This window comes from Pan troglodytes, chromosome 7 (assembly GCF_028858775.2).
Source record: "Pan troglodytes isolate AG18354 chromosome 7, NHGRI_mPanTro3-v2.0_pri, whole genome shotgun sequence".
Taxonomy (NCBI): domain Eukaryota; kingdom Metazoa; phylum Chordata; class Mammalia; order Primates; family Hominidae; genus Pan; species Pan troglodytes.
The window spans coordinates 141,191,244-141,216,105 of NC_072405.2; the positions used below are offsets into that span (position 1 = coordinate 141,191,244).

At 41.4% G+C, this 24,862-nt stretch overlaps 1 protein-coding gene across 4 annotated transcripts in view; it reads right to left on the minus strand.

The window, feature by feature from the left end:
* ADCY8 (adenylate cyclase 8) overlaps nucleotides 1-24,862 on the minus strand; it is a 262,821-nt gene that overhangs the window by 157,663 nt on the left and 80,296 nt on the right. For all 4 annotated transcript variants that reach the window (XM_016959871.4, XM_016959870.4, XM_016959869.4 and 1 more), the window contains exons 3-4: nucleotides 14,550-14,680; nucleotides 6,017-6,128 (exon numbers count right to left, since the gene is read on the minus strand). In XM_016959871.4, the coding sequence (XP_016815360.1) occupies nucleotides 6,017-6,128; nucleotides 14,550-14,680 (243 nt within the window). The remainder of the gene's footprint in view (nucleotides 1-6,016; nucleotides 6,129-14,549; nucleotides 14,681-24,862) is intronic.

The following is a 24,862-nucleotide window of genomic DNA, read 5'->3' on the forward strand; positions in this document are numbered from 1 at the left end:
CTAACTGTCTTTCTAAAATATTTGAGGTGTAACCTAAACGGGGGTTTGAAGGACCCAGAGGTGGAGTGGAATCATAAAGAAATTAGGTTTTGAGCTCAAAACCTACATGGTTATATCCAAGCTTTGCTATATACTAGCTCTATGGTCTGCACACCTGTCACTTGGTCAGGCCTGACAGAGTGCTCATAGTATCTCCTACAAATTCAGCCCCAAGCAATGTCTCTCTTCTCAAAAACAGCTGTGAATTAACAGCTTTCATCAGTCTTTAGCTTAATAGTAAGCACTTAAAAATGTACATCACTTAGGAATTCCTATTACTTCAACTCTATAAAGTTCCTTTCCAGCAAGGACATTTGCACTTTATGAAGAGGAACTAAGTCTTCTTATATATCCTTTTATTCGTTTATTAATTTATATGTTTGTTCATTGAAAAAATTAAAAATCAATTGGGCACCTATAATAAGGCAAACATTGTCTCTAACACAAAGATGACTAATAATAGCTCCTATTATGCACTATAAATAAAACAGAGTTCATCCTCACAACGACCCTCTAAGGTGGGTTGTTTTTTATCTCCATTTCACCGGTGAGAAGTAGTTGTTAGTGTGGTGGATTCCCAATCTTAAAGGCACAACTCTTACAAAATTTCAAAGAACAACAAGCATTAAGAAAATAATGCATGCTTTTATATTGGATAGGAAGCAGCTAGATGTTATAGGTTCTAGTAGAAAGAGAACTTAAGGTAGTATAGCATGGGGAGCCAAGGGCACTGGTTTACGAGTCACACTGCACAGGATCAAATCTCAGATACTGCCTCTGTCTTTTCTGTGAGTCTTTGGGTAAACTACCTAACCTCTGGCCTTCAGGTGCCTCATCTATAAAATGGGGATAATCATAGGGCCTGTCCCCTTGTGCCACTGTGAGGGTTAAGTGAGATGGTGCAAGTGAAAGCTCAGTACAGGGCCTGGCAGATGGGGCACTCAATTAATATTGCCTCTTTCTATGAGGAAGAGTTGGACTCCAGGCCTAGCTCCTTCACATATCTGTTTTTCATCATGGACAAGTGACATATCCTCTTGGTTTCCTTGGGCAGCTTATTGGGGCTGAATGACCTCTGAGATGCCTTCTAGATCTGAAGTCCTAGAGGCTTATGGTTCTATGGCTGTGTGGGAAAAGGAGGGCCCCAGAGCTGGAGAAGGGGAGTTATTGATAAAAAGTACCCACTGAGAGACCAACAGTACTGTTGATGCCCTTGTAGTAGCAAGCTGTAAAGCACTGTGTTGGTTTCCCAATCTCACCAGGAGTTGGACATTATGTTTGGGTAATGGATAAGTAAATATACTATCCCAAGAAAAACAAATATTAGACAGGGAAAAGAGAATCAGAACTGTCTCTGGTACTTTCCTGTCAGATTTCTGGAGCCTTGTCAACCTTCCCAAATGGGCCCAGATGCAATCTTCAGAACTCTGACAGCATGTACAGCCATCCCAGGATCATTTTTAGGGGATCTGGGCTCCTGTCTATTGGCTGCTTCAATGCAGCTAATTTTGCAACACAGCTGACAATTAGGTCTGATTCATTAAATAAAAGAAGCTTAAGGCCTTCAGTTGTTTCTTCTAAGACCTTGAGGGTGTCAGGATCAGAATGGAACTTAGAAGGTTTCTTGTTCTTTGGTGCTAGCAGTGCCCAGATTTGTGGAGTCAGTGGGACTGTTATGGAAAAAGAAATCAGAGGGTTTAGAGATGTTGTAGGGTACATTTTTTTTTTTGTCAAGAAAGTATGAACAATCCATCAACAAACACCAAAAACAGCAACCCAAATACTATCTACTATCCCCATCACTTATAAAAGCAAATATATTTTTAACACCAGAACTACTGGAAAGACATATCTTCAGAATAAAGGCAAGGTTTTCTTTTTACCTAAATAAATTTAACATTATGAAAACTCACTACATTGCTTTTATAATTTTTAAAATCTCATGCCCACAAGTTTAAAATTTCCAATTTTTGTGTATGAAGGAGAATTTGAGAACCAGTGTTCCAAAATCTTACTCTGATTTTGCAGATCCGAACACTGAGACTGGAAGGCAGGGATTGGTGACTTCATCTGCAAATGGTCTTTTGGGGCATCGGGTTGATATGAGAGACTTATGCGAAAGAAAGCCTGGTACCATCAAAATCAGATGCATGGATTGGCCTGTTGCCTGTTTGCTACAGGGAGGGATGAGGGAAAGGGGCATAACAAAAATTACTTTGGTCTAAGAATCTGACATCTGCATTCCAGGGAAATTTACCAGCTGTTTGACCTTGGATAAGCCACTGAAGCCACTGTATGTGGGTTTCAATTCCTCATATGTGACAAGTGCCAAAATAATCTATCTTGTCCTTAATACACAACAGAGTAAGCTTGGCCATTACTTAACAATGACAATGACAACTGACACCTGGAAGTAGCCTTCTCAATGTTCAACATGCTGCTCCTTATCTTTTTTCGTTGAGCTTCACAATAAAACTCTGAACATGGCAGAGCAGGTAAAGTCACATCTGTTTTACAGATACAGAAATCTCAGTGGAGAGAGGGGAAGCTTCCTGTGCTACAGAGGAGCTAGCTAACAGTAACAACCTGGGCTGGATGTCACCCTCACCAACTCTGAATCTATGATCTTTCCCTGAAAACAGAGGTGAAAGCACTTTGGAAAAAATCATAGTGGGGACAGGAGCTAATAGTCATTGAGCATGTACTATGTGCCAGGCAATGTACTAAATGCATTACACTTATCTCAGTCTTCAGGACCACTTTCTAAGTCACGTGTCATTTTACGGATGGGAACAGCAGGCTTGAGGGAAAGGCCACACGGCAAGTAAGAGGCAGAAGAAGAATTCAAACCCATGTTTGTCTGATTGTGGGGCTCCATGCTCTCTCTTGGCAAAACTGCAGGAATTATGGCAAAGTCCAGAATGGTAGGTCTCCTGACGAAAGTGTGTTTTAGAAGGAGATTGTGTAAAACAGTTTATTACTCGTCTGAGGCAGACATTGGATAATGATGTGATGATGTTCACGTCCAGGGTTTGTTATTCTTCCAACAAAATGTGGGGCTGGTAGCCTCCTTGAAACTCTTTGGATCCCAAATACATGGTTGTATATATGCATATATATTATATAAAATTATTTTATACAAAAAAATAAAATGTATGTAATATATATAATACATTAAAGGCCTGGATTCTTATCTGTCAAGGTCTGTCAATTTGCAGACACATTTTTCTGATCAAATACTATGAGCTGTCAGATGACTTGACAGTAATATCTGAATAACTTATTTGTACCAGAAACTACCTTGAAAAGTTCACATAAAGGAAGACAGACTGCTTTGGAAAAAAATATTCAAAAAGAAAAATAAAGTAGGGTGAGGATCTTCTTGAAAATTTTATTGAGTTGGCCTTATTGCAATCCTTTCCTCTTGTCTTGATGACTTTGACATTATCAAAATCTTGGAAAATTCCCAAGAGTTTATGAAACTGCACACACAGACAATAGACAAAAATTAGGAGATGAATGCACCAAATTATCAAAGATGGTTATATTGTTCACAGGGTAGAATCACAGGGATGTATACTTTGCATTGTGTACATCTTTGATGTTTGAATTTTATGTAATGAACATGTATAACTTTTATAAGCAGAAAAACTCAATACGAATGAAAAAGACTCTCAAAGCAAAAACATTAGTGCTATCAGTGTACTTTTCTAAAAAGTTAGAAATCCCAAAAAACTTTATAGTATTTTATCTAATTGTAATCACGTAAGTAGTACGTGAATATATTGTCCTAGTAAAAATGAAACTGTAGATAAGGTTGAAGTTCCCTAGGATGGCCTCTTCTCGTCAGACACACAGCACCCTGGAAGCCTGATCTTCTTGCCCTCTCCATGGAGGCTGCTATGCATTCACATGTGATTTTCCCTTGCCAGACTCTGAGCATCCTGAGGGGAAGGACTGGTTTTGTCTTTTCAGTCTTGCGCAGTACCTGAAAAAGTACCCTTTCTCTTTCTCTGGGTCAGCAGGGTTTACTGTGACACCAGAAACGCACCTTAATCGCATCTGCCAATGGCCTTTGGATGGCCGTTTTTGTTCATCTTGGCATCTTTGATAAAAAATATCAGAACCATAATAGGAAATGGAATAGCTATGTGTAACTGATACCAACCACCACTGATGCAACAATAAAAGGAAATGGTATACATGTTTTTCCCCAGTCCCTAGCCCTCCAGCTAAAACCAACCCTCCTATTAGGAGGATCCCTCAGTTTCCACTTCCTCCTCCGCCCCCGTCAGTCTCCTAGCTAGTAGCTGTTCAGTAGCTGAAATTTATACTAAGGTTGCTTGACAAGTCCCTGCCTGTCTTTCTAGCCTCATCTCCACCACTTCCTACCCTGCACTTTATCCTCTAGCAATCTCTTCTGGTTTCTTCACAAATACAGAGTAACATCTTTATGCTTGTTTTCTCCTCTGCATAAAATATCCTGCTCTGATTTCTTTGCCTTGCTAATTAGCGTATAAATTATGTATAATAAAATCACCTGCTTGACAAATTCAAATCCATGTCTGTCTGACTGTGGGGCTCCATGCCTTCTCTCTACAAAACTGTAATAATAAAACAACCACTATAATAAAAATATAAATCAGCTATGTAATCCCCCAAATCACCCCAACCCATGCTCCATTGCTATCCATATGCTTACTCCATTCCCAGCCCTCCTTGCAGCTAATTATCTGTCTTCTGCCTCTGTAATTGTACCTTTTATAGGATGTCTTGTAAATGGAGTCATAAAATACCTAGCCTTTTGTATCTGGTTTCTTTCACTTGGCATACTGCACTTGAGATTCATTGGTGTTGCACGTAAGAGTGGATAATCCTATTTTTATTGCTGAACAGTATTCTATTGTATTATTTATATCATTTTTAAGACTCAGCTTAAGAGTCACTTTCTTCAAGAAGTCTTCTCTCATCTAAAGGTCATGTGTTGCCTCTGTGTTTCCATGGCCCCCAGACTTACCTTCCTCATAACACATGGCACATTTTACATTCCTTACCTATTTATGAATACCTAACTAGACTTAATTCTAGGAAGGGAGGAGGTGTGTTTTCATCATTCTCATATTCCTAACACATAGCAGCATGTACAATACCTAGTAGGTGCTTAAATGCAAGTATTAATGTATTTCCCATAGAGTGAGGCAGCCTTAAGAGAGGACATTTTGATGCTCTAAAAATGAACTCCCACTGATGTGGTCTTATTTAATTCTCATTATAGCTCTGTGAAGTTGGCACTAACATACACACTTTACACAGCAGGAAATTAAGATGTCTATTTGAACCCAAAGCCCACTCTAAAGTACAGTGTGATAATGATATTACTTCGTAACTCAAGTGGCTTTAGGACTATGAATCTGTGTTTTGATAGCAAATGTTCATCTCCTTTAATCTGTTTTCTAGCTTAGCTCTGATCAAGTCAGCTGGAAAATGAAGGTACTGTCTTGTTGGTTAAAAACAAAGCTCTTAAGTTAGGTTGATCAAGATGGTGGTGGGATGGCCCAGCAGATTACTGGTTTTTGAGAACATGCTAATTCATCCCAGATGGCCAGGGTTGGCTGGGAAACTGCAGGCCATCATTACTGCATGCATGAGCACTGAAGCTGCAGCTGGATGGCACCTGGCCACGTGCAAGGGGAAGCAATGATAGGGGCGTGGAAAGCAGATAAAAAGGACTTGGGTTTGATTGTCACTCAACCAGCTGTCTCTCAATTGAGAAAATTAATCTGACAAACCTCCTGCCTGAGACCTGTAAATAGCTAACATCAGTCCCCAGAATGTGAAAGGGTCAGGGTCCATGCCTAGGGACAGGATGCAGAATGGTAATGACATTGGGGAAGAAGGCTGAATCCTTCTCATTCCTTATTCCATATGCAGTCCCTCACTCCTGCAAAAGACGAGGAGGGAATTAAATTCAACTCACATGGGCCAGTCGATCAAATCTGGCAAAGAGCTCGTTGAGCATCCTGACCAGCTCCTGAGCAGACAAGGTCGTGGAGAGGTTGGTAAATCCTTTAACATCTGCAAAAAGAATACTAAACACGGGGAAGAGGGTGGGGGTGGGGGTGGGGGGAGAAAGTATATTAATATTTTAGTCCATCTTGGGATACACATCAACACCATCCCAGCAGATAAACTGTCTTTGTGCTCTGAGATTTTAGCTCTTGCTGCCATGAGAGTCAGGAGGAATGTCTCAGTATTTAATAAATATCTCAGCAGAGAGTCCACTCAGGAGCTCAGGAAGGACAAGGGGACAACAGGAAGCCCTTTTTTCCTGTGCAGGGCTGTGTAGAGTGGGCAGTGCAAACAATCCAAAAGAATTTGTCACCATGAAGATATCAATTTCTTGTGAAAAGCAAGATGAAACTTTATGAATTATCTCTATATTTTCACAATGAACAGCAATGCACATGCAATGAACACAGAGTAAAATGGTCACAAGGGGCAGGGGCAGAACCGAAAACCTCATCATCTTGAACCCAATGACAGGTACAGTACCCAAAATGGCAGGTAAATAGGCATTTCTCAAAAATTATGACAATAGGTGGCAAATCTGGGAGACCTCAGGCAGAATAATTAATTTCCCAATACTCTCACATTACTAAAGATTTCAGTTAGGTGAGGTCTTGTTCTATGTATATGGCCTGGTATAAGGGACAGGGCAGCTTCCAAAAGCCTTCTAAAAGCCAGGTTACTCTCTTGGTTAAGCCATCCAGTTACTCTGTGGGGCAAGCATAGTTCTCTCCATTTAGCCCATGAGGAAACTGAGGCTCAGAGATGCAAGGAGACTTGCCCAGCATCTCACTAGTGGCACATGGCATAGCTAGGATTGTCCATTTGGTTGAATTGCACTGAGGGATATTGCTCCAATTATCTTACCATGTCATCTCAGGGACCTCTGAAAGGAAAGATAGGACACAAAACAGGATACCATATTTGATCATTTCTCATTTTTCATCCTCTCTGAAAGTGAGATGTGTCTTACAATTGATCACTTTAGCTGTGTTGAGCTTTTTACATCTTTTCTTAGTGTTGCCTAAAATAATGACAAGTCTTACAATCAGCCTATGAGTGTAATTTAGTTTTAATGAAATAGGTAATTGGGCTAGAAGACATTGTGGAATGTGTTGACTTACGTCAGTCACCACATGTATTCAATAATTCTTAAAATTCATCTCCTTTACAAACGCTTTTAAGAATTTGACATAGACTATGGATTATCTCTCCCAAAAATGTACGAGCGTTCAAAATTTTGCACCTCACTTAAAGGGATTTTTACCTTCCGCAAAGTCCATTCATGAAATCATTAGGAATCCTTAGATCTATTGCTTTAGTTAATTATTGAATGGCTCATTCTTTCAGCAAACATTTATATATTTACTATGTGTTCAGCTAGGCACTGGGCTAGAAAGTTAGATTAAATGATATATAAGACCTAGTGCCTTTCCTCAAGATGCTGAGTCTGAGGAATGGAGCTGGAAAGACAAAAAGAAAAATAGAAACAGTGCAGGGTGATGATCACTGTGATTGAACGACATATTGGGGTTGACCAGCCACAGAGGGATCAGGAGTCCCCCAGTAGAGAAAAGTCCCAGCTGGTTCTTGAAGAATGTGATGAGCGAAGTGATTGGGAGGATTGATGCTCTGAGCAGAGAGAAGAGTACATTCTAGGGTCTGGTGGAAGAATAAGTATATGTATCAAGGTTCTGCAGTAATTCAAGGGCAGCCAGTCAGAAGGTATCACTGAGCAAGGAGGCTAGAAAGAAGAGAGAGATGAGGTCAGAAATACAGGTGGGGCAATGATGGAGAAGGGGCTGGTAAGCCAGGATGAAGAATGTAGACTTTGTCCTGAAAGTGATGGAAAGCTAGTGAATGGGATGTAAGCATGGTCATGATGCCAATAGATTTTCAGTTTACTAAGCTACCTTTGGCAGAGTGACTATACTGCCATTGTCTTCTACAGTTCCGTGGTGGCAGAACATATAGTCATATGCACAGAATTTGAGTCTAGATAGATCTGGGTTCAAATCTTAGCTCACCACTTAGGAATTCTATGACCTTGGGCAACTTCCTGAACTTCTGTAAGCCCTAGCTCTGTAAACTGGAGATAACTGTCATACTTGCCTCATTAGTGGGTAGTGTTTATCACATCACCTGGCAATTGCCAGCATAGTAAATGTTCCTTAAACGTGGTAGCTTTTGTTATCATCATTTTACAAAATTATACTATAATTGCATGTTATATTTGAGAGAGAAAGAGAAGAGAGAGGTAACAGAGGTAGAAAATAATATGGCCATTCATTCGATTATGTATTACTTGTAGCTAAAAGCATTCCTAACTGTTGATGAAGCCTGAACTGCCAGGCAGCAGCAACACTTACAGAGTATTCACTGTGGACTTGGTAATGCTCTGAGAGCCCTACATGTATTCATTCATTTATTCCATGTAACTTATGAGGGAGAACCTATCATGTTCTTCTCCATTTTATGGAACTGAGGCCTACGTATCTTGCCTATAATCATGAAGAGCTAGAATTTGAACCAGGAAGCCTGGCTCTGGCATCCATCCTCTTTATTGCTCAACTATGCTACTTTTGAAGAAAGAAAAGTCGTTGCTATGACAGGTGGGAAGTGGACAGGCTCTTAGATCACTTGGTTTAACACATTCCCTTTATGAATCCATAAGCCCAAAGCTACTAGCATCCATCTGTCTATGGCAAGAATGGTTTACCAATTCATTTATTCATTCAACAGCTTATTAATTAAATGACTATTTTACACCAGGCAGTGGAGATAAAGTAGAGAGCAGATGATAGCATCATCCCAGCCTTTATAAAGCTCACAGCCTATTGAAAGAACAAATGGATTCCCTGAGAGCTAAGGTCATAAAAGTTTCAGATGTCTTCAGTGTTCCAATATCATCAAACTTCTCCAGGTCTTTCGATCCCACCATACATTATGCACCTGTATCTTTGTACATGCTATGCCTGCTCCCTGGTATAGCTTTTTCCCCCTTTTGCTACCTGTTAAAATCTGACTTGTCCTTCAAACCCCCACTCAGGTGTTAAAATCATGTTAAGAGTCTATACCCCTCTGGAGACTTCCCCAAGCATAACCAGTTATCCCCAACTCAAGCTTCTTGCCCTGTTGGTGCCCCTCTCTGTCATAACACTTAACTCTCAATAGCACAATCATATGTGGCTAAGTGTGCTCCATCTATTAGCTGAAGAACAAGAATGAAGTCACCTCTGCATCCCACCTGCCCAGCACACAGTTGGCCATATTACATGTTTCCTTAGTCCAATCAACAGAAACATTCAGAATTAAGTCCTCCTACCTCAGAGCATGGTCATGGCCCCCAGTGGCATCTCATGAAATTGTTAGAAATGTAGACTCTCAAGCCACCTCTCCAGACCCCCTGTACCACAATCTGTTTTAACTGAGCCGTAGATGATTTGTGTGCACATTTAAGACTCAGAAGCACTGGTTTAAGTCATAGTTGTACAATAAGGATTTATTGAATAAAAGACCAGAAGCAGAAACCAGGGCCCTGGTTCTCATTCCATTGCTTGTTCTGCCACCTCCAGGTGCTGAGCTCAGATCATCAAGTCTTTTGATTCTTGGCATAATTTGTAGCTTTCCAGGATGAATATACCAAGGGGGCCATAGTAATTTTCAACTCTAATTTAGCCAACTTTTAGCCAAATAAATTGTTTATTTGGCTAAAAATAAGTCATGTTACCTAATAGTCACTCTTCAAATAGAATCCCCAAGGAAGCTTTTGCAGAGTTCAATAGAATCATTAGGAACGTGGTCCCTGTGTAGACTCCTCTCACTAACTAAGTTTCAGATGTGTTCGGTGTTCCAATATCATAACTGTGTGTTCTTGGGAAAGTTACTTAACCTCTCTGAGCTTCCATTTTCCTTGATAATACAGCAAAGGTCATTAAAGCTACTCTGTAGGACTACCATAAGAAGACAACTTGTAAATCATTGCATAATTCTCAATAAATGAAGGGTATATAACTTCTTTGGGAAGGTTTTACAAATCTGGAAGTGCTTAACTGCCATGCAGATGGATCTAGAAAGTCATCAAGTTCTCTAGCTCCATTCAATTGCATTTTGCTTGTTCATGAAACTCTAGTCTACAGGACAGATGTAGTGATCACACATGTTGACAGGGCTGGCTGGAAATTAACAGCCAGTCAAGAAAGTGAACAGACTGAGCAAGAGTCTAAAAATGAGGATTTTTTTGATCCTTGACAATTGGTCACTAAAATATCTACCATGGCATAGGGAGAGATAAAGACAAACAGGTCTCCCAGACAGACCCACAAAATATATGTCAGCAAATGTGCAAATGTACATGAAATGGAATTGGCAGGGCCAATAGGAAATGGGAAAAAGAACCATGACAGAGAAGGATGACTGTCCACCAGATCTATGCCTCTATTTGCATAGTCAATCCACCTGTCACTAGGAAAAGCCATTGAGCCAGAGGCACTGTTCCCAGCCCACTTTGTTTCTAGGTGGGCACCTGGAATTGATTCTCCCTAATGGAATCTGAACAGAAATGACATATGTCATTTTCTGGTTAAGGTGGAAAAAAAAAAGTGGGTGTGAGTACTCTGCTTCCCCTTCCAATAACCAAATGCCGGGAACTTTGAGGCCCAAGGGATGGTAGTTACAAAACAAAGGAGCCTTTGTCCCTGAATCACCCACTGACCAGTAATATCAGCAGTGAATACTTGCATGAATAAACTTGATTGAGTTAAAAATCACTGAAATTGAAAGGGTATTTGAAAGAGCAGATAGCATTACCCTAATGAATACAAGAAGTGTCTTAAGTAAGTATCTGGGGGAAAAACAGGAAAGATAAATACAATTGGGTAGGTGGGATGGAGAGCGTGAATGACTTCCAGTAAAAAGCTGGTGGCCAGGTGGATCCTCAGGTGAACCTGGAGAAGTCTCAGAGGTTGATAGCTGAAGTCAACTTGAGCGTTCAAAGAGTCCAGCTTTTAGATTGGGAAACGGAGGCCCACAGGGATGAGGTGATGCAGTCGAAGTCTTGCCAAGGGTGTGGCTACCCCAGCCCACGTGGGCACACGAATGCCCCCAAGCATGGCGCCTTTAACCATACCCTTTCCTGATGAAGGTAAACAGTGGTATGAAATGTAAGTTAAGACTTAGATGTGTACAGCACTTTTTTAGGAAAGAGTCTTCAAAATTAAAAAAAAAAAAAAAAAAAAAAAAAAAGCCAAGGGAGAAAAAATAATGCACCAGGCAGTTTACCATGAAGAGGGTGACGGGCTTGGAAATGATTTCAAAAATGCTCCCAACACCGCAGCGGGGTTGCTTTGGGGGCTGGGGAAGCGGGTGGAGCAGCCAGTTGGCTTTGTTCTCCGACTTGGGCTAGGGACCGTCCTCCTCTGCTTTCAAGGCTCCGGTCTTATTTTAGCACCCTGCAGCCTCGCAGTGGGCAGGAGACGCCCCGCCGCCCCGAGCTGAGTTCATCTTCCTGAAACCCCCGGAGCCGCGGGCATCTCGCCACGCTGCTCTGAGAATAGCCCGGGAGCAACCCGGCCGGCGGCTGGTTTCTGCATCAATTCTCCTCCCCCTAGTAACGGCTCTGAAAACGCGGAGACACGGAGAGCAGAAAACGAAATTTTAATGTACTGTGGCGTGAACTTCTGGAAAAGGGTCTCCAGCACAAGAACTCAGTTCAATGACTTAAAATAAATGGGCGGGGTTGGAGGGGTGGGGGCAGAAGTAACTAGCTGCTCAGGAGTAACGGGAGCACTGAAAAAGGATTCCTGCAGAAAGCGAGCTGCCGAACATGCTGTTTATTGCACTTAAGGCACCTGAGCATGTTGGTGTGGAAGCGCTGGCTTGTTGAATTTTCCTTATTTTTCTTTTTAAAGGTATTTTTCACTCCTTTCTCCATGGTGACAGGTACTTTCATCATATGCCACATATTTTATTTATAAATTTATATGATTTGTATATATTTATAGATGAGTATGTAATTAAATATTTATTTTTTCCCCAAATATTCACGCAATTTCTGCTCTCTCTGGATCTGCATTCGTGGTCAAGCCATTTTGCCACCAGGAAAGGAATATGGAACACCACCTATGATTCTCTGCATGGACCGTGGCTCTGCCTTCACTTCTGCTGACCCCTTTGCTCAGAATTCATGTATTTGTGTTTTTCACTTGGCTGACTTTGTCTCAAATAAAGCCAAGAAGAATCATCATCTCTTCCAGGAAGGTTTCTCTCCCTATCTCCCTGTCCACGCCCTCCACCTCCTTGCCCCAGGTTTTCCTCCTTTTATGATCTCTTGGCATTTGTGGCCTGCTTAATAATCAAACCCCATATTCTATTATGATTAATAGGTGCCTGTTGTCTTAGAACTAGTATTGAAGAGTTCTTATTATGTGTGGGACCAATTCCTAGATCTGGGGCGCATCTCTTCCTGGAATTGCTGTTTGACAAAGGGCTGTTTTGCAAACTCAAGCATCTAAATCAGTGTAGCTCAATTCTTGGACAAGACCCTGGGAATGACCTATCCTGCTATGCCCGCTGAAGGGTTGTGTTAGAATCATGATCTCTACTGAATTTTAAAACGCGTGTTCCTGCATGCCAGGAGTAGAACACCTACAGATGCTGCTAAGTGCAAAATGGTCCTCTGTCCTGCTGACATTAGGAGGAAAGGAACTATGAGAATAGGTTTGTCACTTTTGAAGTTGCTTAATGTAAGGACTCTGACTCTATGTTTGGGAAAGTTTTACCTTATGATATTTGGTGGGTGGGAGATACAGTTCCACTGTATAAGCTGAAAATGCCAGAGACTTGCTTTCCAGGCACTTAAAGAAAATGACTGGGCTCAGCCAATCAGACCCATCTGCTCCAGGCTTTAACTTGAGATGCAAAGAAGCAGCAGGAGCAGGAAGTCAGGGCAGAGCAAAGACAGCAATGTCAGTTTCTGGGGCTGCAGGAGGAATTGCAGTGGTGGCCGTGTCAGGGTTTGGGGGCTGGTTTGGGGACAGGGAATTGCAGTGGTGGCTGTGTCAGGGTTTGGGGGCTGGTTTGGGGACAGGGTTGATTGCACAAGCAATGGACTGGTCAGAGACAGTGGCAGTGGCCTCCTAACTGGCCTAAGTGCTCTGGCTTGATTTTGCCTATGCCTTTCACTCTGTGGCCTTGCTTCATTCTGGCCCATTTCCCTCATGTACTTCTCCATTCTTCCCTAACTATTCTGTAATCCATGACATAACCTTTCAATACGTTTATTATTATTATTTTTTGAGATAGAGTCTTGCTCTGTTGCCAGGCTGGAGTTCAGTGGTGCGATCTCAGTTCACTGCAACCTCCACCTCCCGGGTTCCAGCAATTCTCCTGCCTTAGTCTCCTGAGTAGCTGGGACTACAGGCATGCACCACCATACTCAGCTAATTTTTGTATTTTTAGTAGAGATGGGGTTTCACCATGTTGGCCAGGATGGTCTCGATCTCTTGACCTCGTGATCCGCCCACCTTGGCCTCCCAAAGTGCTGGGATTACAGGCGCGAGCGACCGTGCCCGGCCAGTACATTTCTTTTAAATCAGTCATGGTTGGATTCTTTTGACTGCAACTAGGAAACATGTCTGAAATGAACTACAATGTACCGAATGCTCTACTACTTGCTTAACTCTGCCTGTTTTATATTTTGTATTAATATTCACTTATATGATCCACATAAAACTCTGCAAAGTGGCTAAGAAGATGCTCATTTTACAGGGAAGAATTTTGAGATTCAGGTAAATAAATTTCCCAAGATCACAAACAAGGAATAGGCAGAATTGGGATTTTAAAGCTTGTGTGCCTCACCATGGAGTTCACCCTTTGATTTTCAGTACATGCCATGTTGTCCAGTGTTGTGCTGGGCACATAGAGGGCACTGATGCATGGATGGGGGAGTGAGTGGGAAGATACATGGATGGATGGATAGATGGATGGGTGGATGGATAGATGGATGGTTGGCCAAAAATAAGTTTGCAAAGGAAAATAAACTGTCATCCTCTTTGTACTGTTTTAAACACACTTATGAGAAATATAAGGAGGGGATGTATGTGATCACACCTGAAACCCCCAGATTACATTCTGGGATTATTTTTCTTATCATAGTCTAAAAGGTGTTTGCCTTTCCCACTCAAAATGTAAAGACAGACACGCCTACTGTAGGAGAGCTAGGCAGTAAGTCAACCAGCAAATATAATTTTATCTGTGACATTCTTCTCCAGCCTTAATTTGGAAATGTAGAACTCTCTGATGAATAATCACTAGGTAATGAATTAATCAACCAGATGAGGAAAGGTGCTGACATTCAAGCAGACGGAAGTCACGGAAGTGCAATGAGAGCACCCAAACACACATGGATCATGCAAGAGCCGGGGCAAGGGTGTTGTGTTTCTCACCTGACGTTCTCATAGCGATGGATGTAGATCCGATGGAACTGGTGCTGCAGGTGCTCATCTTCCACATTGGTCATGTCGTTGATCATTTCCAGGACAACAAACCGGGGGAGCACAGAAAGCACGAGCCGCTCCTGGAACAAATGAAGAGGGACGGTCCTGTTAGGCTGACCAGCGAGTCTCAGATGGGAGGGTGGAGGGTGGAGAAGTCATGGGGCTTTTGGATGAACTCCCTTTGGAATTGCTAATTTCATACCATTCTATGAATACAACAAATATTTATTGAGTACTTATTATTTGCCAGGCACTCTGCTGGGTGTTGGATATATAGTGGTGAACCAAATGGATGTGGTTCTGACTCTGGTGGAGCTTACATTCTAATAAGGAAGATACATTAAGTATTACATACCCAAAGATACCTACACACATTTACAAAATGTGATGAATGCCATGCAAAAACAGGTCATGATGAGAGAGTACAATGGTTGATGACAGCGATGCATATCAGGGATTAAGAATGGCCTTACCAAGGAACTGATATTTAAAATTGAGACCTGAAAATTTGGAAGGAGTCTGTCCTGTGTAGTGCAATGAGAAATCCAGGAATTAAAAATAATAACTACAAATATCCTGAGGCAGAAATGAGCAATGGTGTGGCTGGAGGGTGGTGATAGCAATGAGGTTGGAGGTGTAGCTAGATCTTGCAGGTGAGCATACAATGTTTGTGTTTAATTCCAACTACAACTGAAAGCCACTAAATGGTACTAAGCAGCAGAGTGACATAATTGGATTTATGTTTTAAAAGATCACTTTGGCTGGGATTTGGAGAATGTGTTCTGGGGAGGAGCCAAGGCTGGAGGCAGAGGGACCAGGTGGGGGAAGCTCCTGGAGTGTCCAGGTGAGATAAGATTCATAGAACTGGCAACCGAGATGGCAGGAAAGAAAGAGGGTGTGCCCACCATGATAGCTAGTTTTGACTTTAGTTGCCTGGGAGAGTGAGCTACACTTACAGAAACAGTGAACATACAAAAGAAACCAGGCTTACAAGGCACTAGCTCTTTATCAAAGATGAGAGGAAGTGAGACGCACGCAGCCTGAAAGTGGGTTCCTAACACCAAACAATAATATTTCTATTGTGATCACCACTGTAGACAAAAGGAAAGTAATGGGTTAACTAGCAACATGAATTAAATTCTAAAAAGTCTTTGTGTTGTGGAAACTAGGCAAGAGGCTGGCTTCTGACACATGGTTTACTTGGTTACGTGGTTTACTGTGATAGATGAAGTTTAATACTTTTAGTTGAATAATAGAAAATAGGGTAATTATCATTGATATGATAATAATAGGTCATGTGGAATTATCTAGTTGAGGCATATCACTATAGAGAGATAAAATTTTTCTTGGTCTATGGTTTACTATAGTGTCAAACAGTTTAAGACAGGCACGTTCTAATCATCACAGTTCCTCATATCTTTGTAGTTATTTATGGGTATTAAGCATTGTCGCCATTCATTCTTTCACGTGTTTCTCTCGAAACCCTGACAATCAGCTTGCAGAAATAATCATTTTCATATAATGGACAGAATGAGTCCAGGAGAGATTAAGTTACTTGCACAACCTGAACAGTTAATCAAGCGGCAGTTGCAGGGTACAGTCCTTTCCCTTGTTATTCCTTGCTGGGATTCTTGGTGAGATGGGAAAAGTCTTGGATTGAGTCTGATGAAGAAGTTTAGATTCCAACTCTATCATTGGATATCCATTAGGTAAACTACCTCATCTTTCTGTGCCTTAGTTCCCTAATTTGGCAAATATTAATAGCAATAATATCATCTACTTCAAAGAGTTGCTGTGAGAATTCAATGCAATAAAATATGTGAGGGGCCTGGCATCAAATCCTTCTCCCTCCTCTCACCTCTACTTCACTCTGCCTCTCATGCAAAAGGCTTTATTAATGAAGTGCCCATTGAATGACATATGATGAAGCCCTTTCTTCTCTTGAGTGCTATCCCATCACGGGACTAAGAGGCATGCTTTCTGCAAATGCCCCAACATCATGTCCATTTTGTGTTCATTTGTGCTATTTGTCAACTTCCCAGGTACTTGTGGCCCTGCTCTCTCAATTGCTGCTGGGTGGGAGTAGGTGCTAATTACAGCTGTGAGGGGCACTAGTGCTCTGTCAATGGCTGGGGATGTTTAATTAAGATGCCACTGCATCTGCACTTGTAAGCGATAGAGCTGTAATACACAATCCACACACACTCCAGGACCCCACGGTCAGTTTGTAAAAGTGTTTGATTGCAAATCATCCTTACACTAGTGTTGTATTACAGTGATGTTTTAATAACCAGAGTGAGAAAAATGGAAGAACTTATGTTAGGAAGAGAATGGCACAGGAGATAAAAAGGTGGTGATGCAGCACATAAAATGATCCAAGTGTAGGGAAGAAATGGGAAGTGAAGAGAGACACAAGAAAGGTATTCATTCACAGGACCTAGTTAAGAAGATGTTCCTCCCTGAAATTCAAGTCCATGGACATATTTATAAGGCTATCCCATGGATTCTGTGATCTGACCATTCATCAGAATGTTTTGAAGGTTCATAAAAGTGCAGCTGCCCTGACCCCACCCACACCTACTGAATTGGACTCTGAGAAAAATGGTCAAGCAGGTGGAGTTTTAAAAAACTCCTTAGGTTTTTGGGATACTCAGGTAGGATTGAGAAATTCTGGCCTATCCTGTGGCAAGCACTAATAAGCACTTTATTATACTCAACCTTTACTACAGCTCCATAAAACAGATTATTTTCCAAATAAAACAAACACATGGTTATAGTAAACTGATTACCTAGCAACATGAGCACCTAGATCATAAATAGCAAAGAATTGAAACCAAATTCTCCTGATTCCCAAAATAGCTCTAACAACTGCACTTCCTACAAAATGTATTCTAATCACTTCTTATCTGATCCACATGGCTCTTAGAAAATTATAAATTAAGGCAGCACGTGGGATATTCCTATGATTGGAGCTAACAGTATGCAACAAAGCCTCCGAGGAGGAAAGAACCATTGTTCATTAAGGAAGATGAGGGACGAGTTTCTAAGGAGGGTTCCTGAAAAATGTGTGAGGGTTCAAACATTATATTTATTTATTTATTCGTCTAACAAATATTTATTGAGAACATACTACATGTCAGCTCAGTTCTAGATATGGGAGATATATAGATACATAGAGAGTAAGACAGCCAAGATTCAAGAGGGAGACTTTACAGGTAGAGACTGACAGGCTCCTGGAATGGCATGGAAAGATACGCATTCTTACTTCAGAGCTACCATCTAGTTGGCTCTGAAGCAACTACTGTGGGCCAGGGACTGAGTTAAGAGATTCATATATAATTTCATATAACATTCAACATAACTCCATGGCAGAAATAACTCATTGTAGATTAACAAATGAGAAAATGAAGTCTCGGAGAAGTAGTTTCTCAAGGTTATACAGCAAAGAAGGGCCAGTATCTAGTCTATCAGACCCCAGAGCCAGTTGGAAGCTTCCCCTTCACCTTATCAGAAAGCTGTTCCTAAAAAAATCCCTCCAAGCCCCATTTTCAGAAATTGAAAATGTAATTACCACTGCAATTAGTGGTGCACAATTATGTCTACAGTTAAACAAAACATACACATGATACTCAATGATTACTTAATTGAATCCTTAATGCAAACAAACAAAAATAAAACAGAATAGTACAGTTAAAAGAAATCAATGGAAATATGTCAAATGGTGCCAAAAATTGTTGCTACCATACATTATGCCAGCTAAAAACATTTTTTAAATTAAAAATTAAGAAACTTTACAACTGCAATCTAAGATGACCCATAGTGGGTTTCCTTTTGTGGAATTCAGCTGCTTTTCAGACACATGGACTCTGCATCAGATTTTCTGATGCAAAGAAATGCGTAGGGAAGCAGTTATTAAATGCAATTCATCTGAAGTTAAATGTGTGGAGCCAGGCCAAGTGTGGTTGCTCAGGCCTGTAATCCCAGCACTTTGGGAGGCTGAGCTGGGAAGAATGCTTGAGCACAGGAGTTTGAGACTAGCTTGGGCAACATGTCAAGACCTCACCACTACCAAAAATTTAAAAATTAGCCAGGCATGGTGGCATGTGCCTATAGTCCCAGATACTTGGGAGGCTGAGGTGGGAGGATCGTTTGAACCAGGGAGGTCGAGACTGCAGTGAGCTGTGTTTGTGCCACGGCACTCCAGCCTGGTCAACAGAGAAAGACCTTGCCTCAAACAAACAAACAAACAAAAAAACCTGTGGAACTAGATTTGTATCTTTGAATGGAAAAGTCCAGCTCTCCTTGGCTAACCCTTGTTTTCTTCTCCCACCCCTGACACACTGTAGGATCCTGTAATGAGGGATAGTCTTGTCTATCCTCACATCCTCTATTCTGAGCAGGAGATCATGGGCTATTTATTGTGTTAAACTGAGCACAGGTCACTACAACGCGTGCTACTGTTCTTCTGTCCTTAAATATCCTTTCTCCATTGTCATTTCCTGTGGTTTGCACATGGACTCCTACTCATCTTCAAATTTTAGGGTAAATCTCATTTCTGTGGTGAAGGGGATTAGTCACTACCTCCAAAAGCATGTCCCTTTGCTCAGATCTTTCTCACAGCATTTATTACGCCACATGGCACCTGTTTGCTTATATACCAGTTGGTAAACTCAGAGCTCTTTGAGTTCATCTTTTTGTATCCAAGGCCCAGAATAATGCCTTGTGGTATGGTTTGGCAAATCTCATCTTAAATTGTACTCCCATAATTCCCACGTGTTGTGGGAGGGACCTGGTGGGAGATAATTGAATCAGAGGGGTAGTTTCTTCCTTACTGTTCTCATGGTAGTGAATAAGTCTCACTAGATTTGATGGTTTGATAAGGAAAAATCCTTTCACTTGGCTCTCATTCTCTCTTTGCCTGCTGCCATTCATGTAAGATGGGATGTGCTCCTCCTTTCTTTCTGCCATGATTGTGAGGCTTCCCCAGCCATGTGGAAATGTAAGTCCAATTAAACCCTTTATCCTGTATAAATTACCCAGTCTCGGGTATATCTTTACTAGTAGCGTGAAAACAGACAAATACAATAAATTGGTACCGGGAGTGGGGGGTTGCTGAAAAGATACCCCAAAATGTGGAAGCAACTTTGGAACTGGGTAACAGGCAGAGGTTGGAACAGTCTGGAGGGCTCAGAAGAAGACAGGAAAATGTGGGAAAGTTTGGAACTCCCTAGAGACTTGTTGAATGGCTTTGACCAAAATGCTGATAATGACATGGACAATAAGGTCCTGGCTGAGATGGTCTCAGATGGAGATGAGGAACTTCTTGGGAACTGGAGCAAAGGTGACTCTTGTTGTGTTTTAGCAAAGAGACTGGTGGCATTTTGCTGCTGTCCTAGAGATTTGTGGAAATTTCAACTTGAGAGAAATGATTTAGGGTATCTGAGGGAAGAAATTTTTAAGCAGAAAAGCATTCAAGAGATGACTTGGGTGCTGTTGAAGGCATTCAGTTTTATAAGGGAAGCAGAGCATGAAAGTTTGGAAAATTCGCAGCTTGACGTTGTGATAGAAAAGAAAAAACAATTTTCTGAGGAGAAATTCAAGTTGCCTGCAGAAATTTGCATAAGTAACGAGGAGTTGAATGTTAATCCCCAAGACAATGGGGACAATGTCTCCAGGGCATGTCACAGGTCTTCATGGCAGCTCCTCCCATCACAGACCCAGAGGCCTAGGAAAAAATAGTTTAATGGGCCAGGCCCAGGGTCCCCATACTGTGTGCAGCCTAGGGACTTGGTGCCCTGTGTCCCAGCAGCTCTAGATGTAGCTGAAAGGGGTCAATGTAGAGCTCAGGCCGTGGTTTCAGAGGGTGCAAGCCCCAAGTCTTGGCAGCTTCCACATGGTGTTGAGCCTGCGAGTACATAGAAGTTAAGAATTGGGGTTTGGGAACCTCTGCCTTCTGGATTTCAGAAGATATATGGAAATACCTGGATGCTCAGACAGAAGTTTGTTACAGGGATGGGGCATTCATGGAGAACCTCTGCTAGGGCAGTGCAGAAGGGAAATGTGGGGTCAGAGGCCCAACACAGAGTCCCTACTGGGGCACCATTTAGTGGAGCTGTGAGAAGAGGGCCACCGTCCTCCAGACCCCAGATCTACCAGAATGGTAGATCTACCAATAGTTTGCACCATTCTCCTGGATGTCTTTGGGTTACGACATGTGGGAAAAGTGATGCTTAGTGAACAACGTAATCCCTTGGGAGGACCCAGGACATACCCCAACGCCCACAAAAAATATGTGAATAAATCTATTTGGTCATAAATGATGCTTTATAAGCAAGTGGGTAGTAAAAAGAGAGAGTTTCAGACATTAAAACAGCCCAGTTTGTAAATAATTGTAGAAAATTGAATGAGCAAGCAATAACGAATGCATCCCACTTTCTTGAGGTCTTTATGCAAAAGTTACCCTCTCGTGGAGACCTCCCCTTATGCCCATATCTCAGTGGTCACATGCTCCTGGCCTCTCATTTCATGTGCTCTGCATTAGCCTCTTCTCACGCTGCTAATGAAGACATATCTGAGACTGGGTAATAATAAAGGAAAGAGGTTTAATGGATTCACAGTTCCACTGGCTGGGAGCTCTCACAATCATGGCAGAAGACAAAGGAAGAGCAAAAGGACATCTTCCATGGCAGCAGGCAAGAGAGCCTTGTGCAGAGGAACTCATGTTTATAGAACCATCAGATCTCATGAGACTTATTCACTAACAGGAGAACAGTATGGGGGAACTGCCCCTATGATTTAGTTATTTCCACCTGGCCCTGCCCTTGACATGTGAGGATTATTACAATTCAAGGTGAGATTTGGGTGGGGAAACAGCCAAACCATATCACACTCCTTTCCTGTTTTATTTATTTTTTCTTTCTTAGGACTCAATATTTTTTAATTTTCTATATATTTTATTAACTTATCTTGTTTATTGTCTATCTATTTCACTTAAATATAAGCTTTATGATGATATGCCTTTTGTCTCTTTTGTTCAGTACAATAATCCCAGCACCTAGAATAACACCTGGTTTATATAGGGCCTCAATATATATTTGTTGTAGGATTTCTGTGATTACGAACTTGATTTAACTGATCCTTGTCCTTTCAGTCCACTGTTCTACAAGTAATAATTGTGAAGTGAGAGAGTATATAATATTGTACAGTTGAAAATTAAACCCTTATTGTATTACCGGTTTTTAAAATATTAAACTATATTAAAGTATATATTGACATGTATTAACATGCTGTATATTTGAATAGATTTATGGAAGGTTTGAAACTGTCTTATGGAAGACATTGGAATTGTCTACCTTTGATTTAGTAATTACAATGTTGACTTTGCCACCAGAAATGTTCATATGGTTTTCTTGGTTACAGGAAAAATGGGTGAGTATAGATACCCAATTTACACATTCTTCATTTAATCTTCCTCATTATTGAAAATTTACCTTAGTGTAACATTTAACAGAAAATAAAGTAGCTATGAAGCTGTGATTCATAATTCCTGTAACTGTTTCTAGTGCCAAGCACAGCAATAGATAGAGAACATTGGTGAACAGACCAAGCAAGACATGAAGGCTGCATGGTCTGGCAGGATAGTTGAGGTAGTAATCAAATAAGCATAGTAATAATTATACAATTACATCTGTAACAAGTTATGTGAAAGAGACACAAATGGTTCATGGAGAGTCCAAAGTGAAAGGATTAACTTAGATGAACAGTTAATTGAAGGGTGTGTATGCAAGCATGTACAAATGTGTTTATGTGTGTGCTAATGGTTGTGGAATACCATTCTAACAGAAGAGAGCAGTATGTGCAAAGGCCTGATTGAAGAGGGCACAGCATGTTTGAGAAACCAAAAGAAGGATCATGGCTAGCATCCAGCCAAGTGCAGTGGAGTAGAGTGGCGTGAGGGTATGGAGACATGCTGGGCCTTGCTGGGTGTTTATCTCGAGAGTTACCAGAAGCAACTAAAGTGTTTGGCTTGGAGATCAGAGAAATGATCACATTTAGATTTTTTTCAACATCATTCCAACTGAAATACAGAAAAGAGTAGATTCAATGAAATGGTTAATATAGAGGGAAGGAAGAATGAAAGGAATTAAATGGTTAATTTAATCATCCAGGCAAGAGATGAAGGTAACTTAGACCAAATTCATGGCAGTGGAGATGGAGAAACATGGGCACATGGGAGGGAGACTTGTTGGAACTGGGACTGTGAAAGAGGGAAAGAGGGGTATCAAGAGGACTCCTAGGTTTCTGGACTTGTAAAAGATGGAACCTTGGATCTACCTGAATAGACTTCCCATAGGCAGGTATTAATATTTACTCTGGACTGGGGAAGAAAAATGACCCAAGCATGTACTGCTTAACTTTCTTACTTCTGTCCATGTAGACATCATTAATTGACTTGAACACTGGCTCTTGCTCAGCCTCCAAAAACAGCACTGGCAGGCATCACTAATTGAATGGAATTAACAAAGGAAATGAAATGTATTTATTACTTATCCTTGGGCTATCATTATGAAGCAAATCCAGGTCCTTGCTTGACCTTATGATTTCAGCATGTCTTACTTTAGGTTGCACAAGAGGGTTTCTGCAGCCACCTAGGCACAGGCAAGAATGACACAATCAGAAAAAGAGCCTGGAAATGGTCAGAATGGGAGTGGACAGGAAAACTACATTGTCTTGCAATGAAAACAGAGCATGGATGGGCTAGTGCCAGAAGATACAGCAACAACACTAAAGTAGATTGAATACAAACACTAAATTCAAGCAGGGGAAAGGGGAGATTCTATCAGTGAACAAATCTGGGATGGGACAATGGCCCAGGAGTAAATGAATGTGAAATGGGGAGGCTGTGGTGATCATATATGATCATATGTCCAGTGTCTTCTTGGAGGATATGAATCTGTATTCTCATAGGCAGGCCAATCCCATAGATTGCCTGACTTACTTTTGGTTTTAATGTACCTCTTAGTCTCTATTATGCCACTTACCGAATTTAAACCCTGCTGTTCTTAGAAGAAATTCCAAACCCCTTATAATACCTACTGACCACTGTTTGGGATTCCAGTCACTCTTTCCCTTCCCTCTCATTTTTGGCAAAAAGCACAAAGGAGGCCTTTTACTTCCTTAAAATCTCCAATCACTTTCTTTCTTTTTTATTTTTTTGAGACGGAGTCTCACTCTGTCACCCAGGCTGGGATGCAGTGGCGAGATCTTGATTCACTGCAACCTCTGCCTCTGGGTTCAAGCAATTCTCCTGCCTCAGCCTTCTGAGTAGCTGGGATTACAGGTGCCTGCCACCACACCTGGCTAATTTTTTGTATTTTTAGTAGAGACGGCATTTCATCATGCTGGCCAGGCTAGTCTTGAACTCCTGACCTCAAGTGATCCACCCACCTCGGTCTCCCAAAGCGCTGGAATTACAGGTGTGAGCTACTGTCCAATCACTTTCTTAACTCTGAGTCTTCATAAATCTCTCCCCAGTTGTTCACAGCTCCGAATCATCCTTCATAGTTCTGCTTTAAAGTTGCTTAATGTTCTTTCCTTTGAGAGGTCTATGTACTGTTGCCTTGCAACACAGAATCTTTTTATCCTTCGACTTCCCTTCTTGTAATGCTCATCACACATGTTTAGTTGTCTGGTTCCCCTAACAAGACTACAGATGCTTTGAAGACAGTGATTCTGTCTTCTTTGTTCACTCAGGATCCTCAGCAACTTCCTCAGTGCTTGAGAGTAGCAGGTTCTAAGTAAATATTTCTCGAGCAAACTTGTGAACATACAGAAGGCAGGGGCTGTATCCAGCTCATGGATGCATTTTCTGCAGTGACCAGTAATGTTCCTGGTAGAGAACATTGGGTAAATAGTTTCTAGGATCATTTGAGCCCAGGAGTTCAAGGCTGCAGCGAGCTATGATCATGCCACCGTACTCCAGCCTGGGCAACAGAGTGAGACTCTGTCTCTAAAAAGAAAACAAAATTATTAAATAGTCTTTAAGTGGCAACACTCGTTAGATCCTCAAGCCATCGATGCTTTCATGGGACACTTTGAAAATAAAATTTTACTGGTAAAATTCTCAAGCACCCAGGCTTGCCAGCCTCCAGCCAGTTGTGCTACTGGCAATCATCCCAGCTCCTCCCTTTGTAAAGCATTTTCTGCAAGACATGGGAGTTTGCCTGGAGTCTGCTAATAAAAGCCCATTTTCAACACTTTTG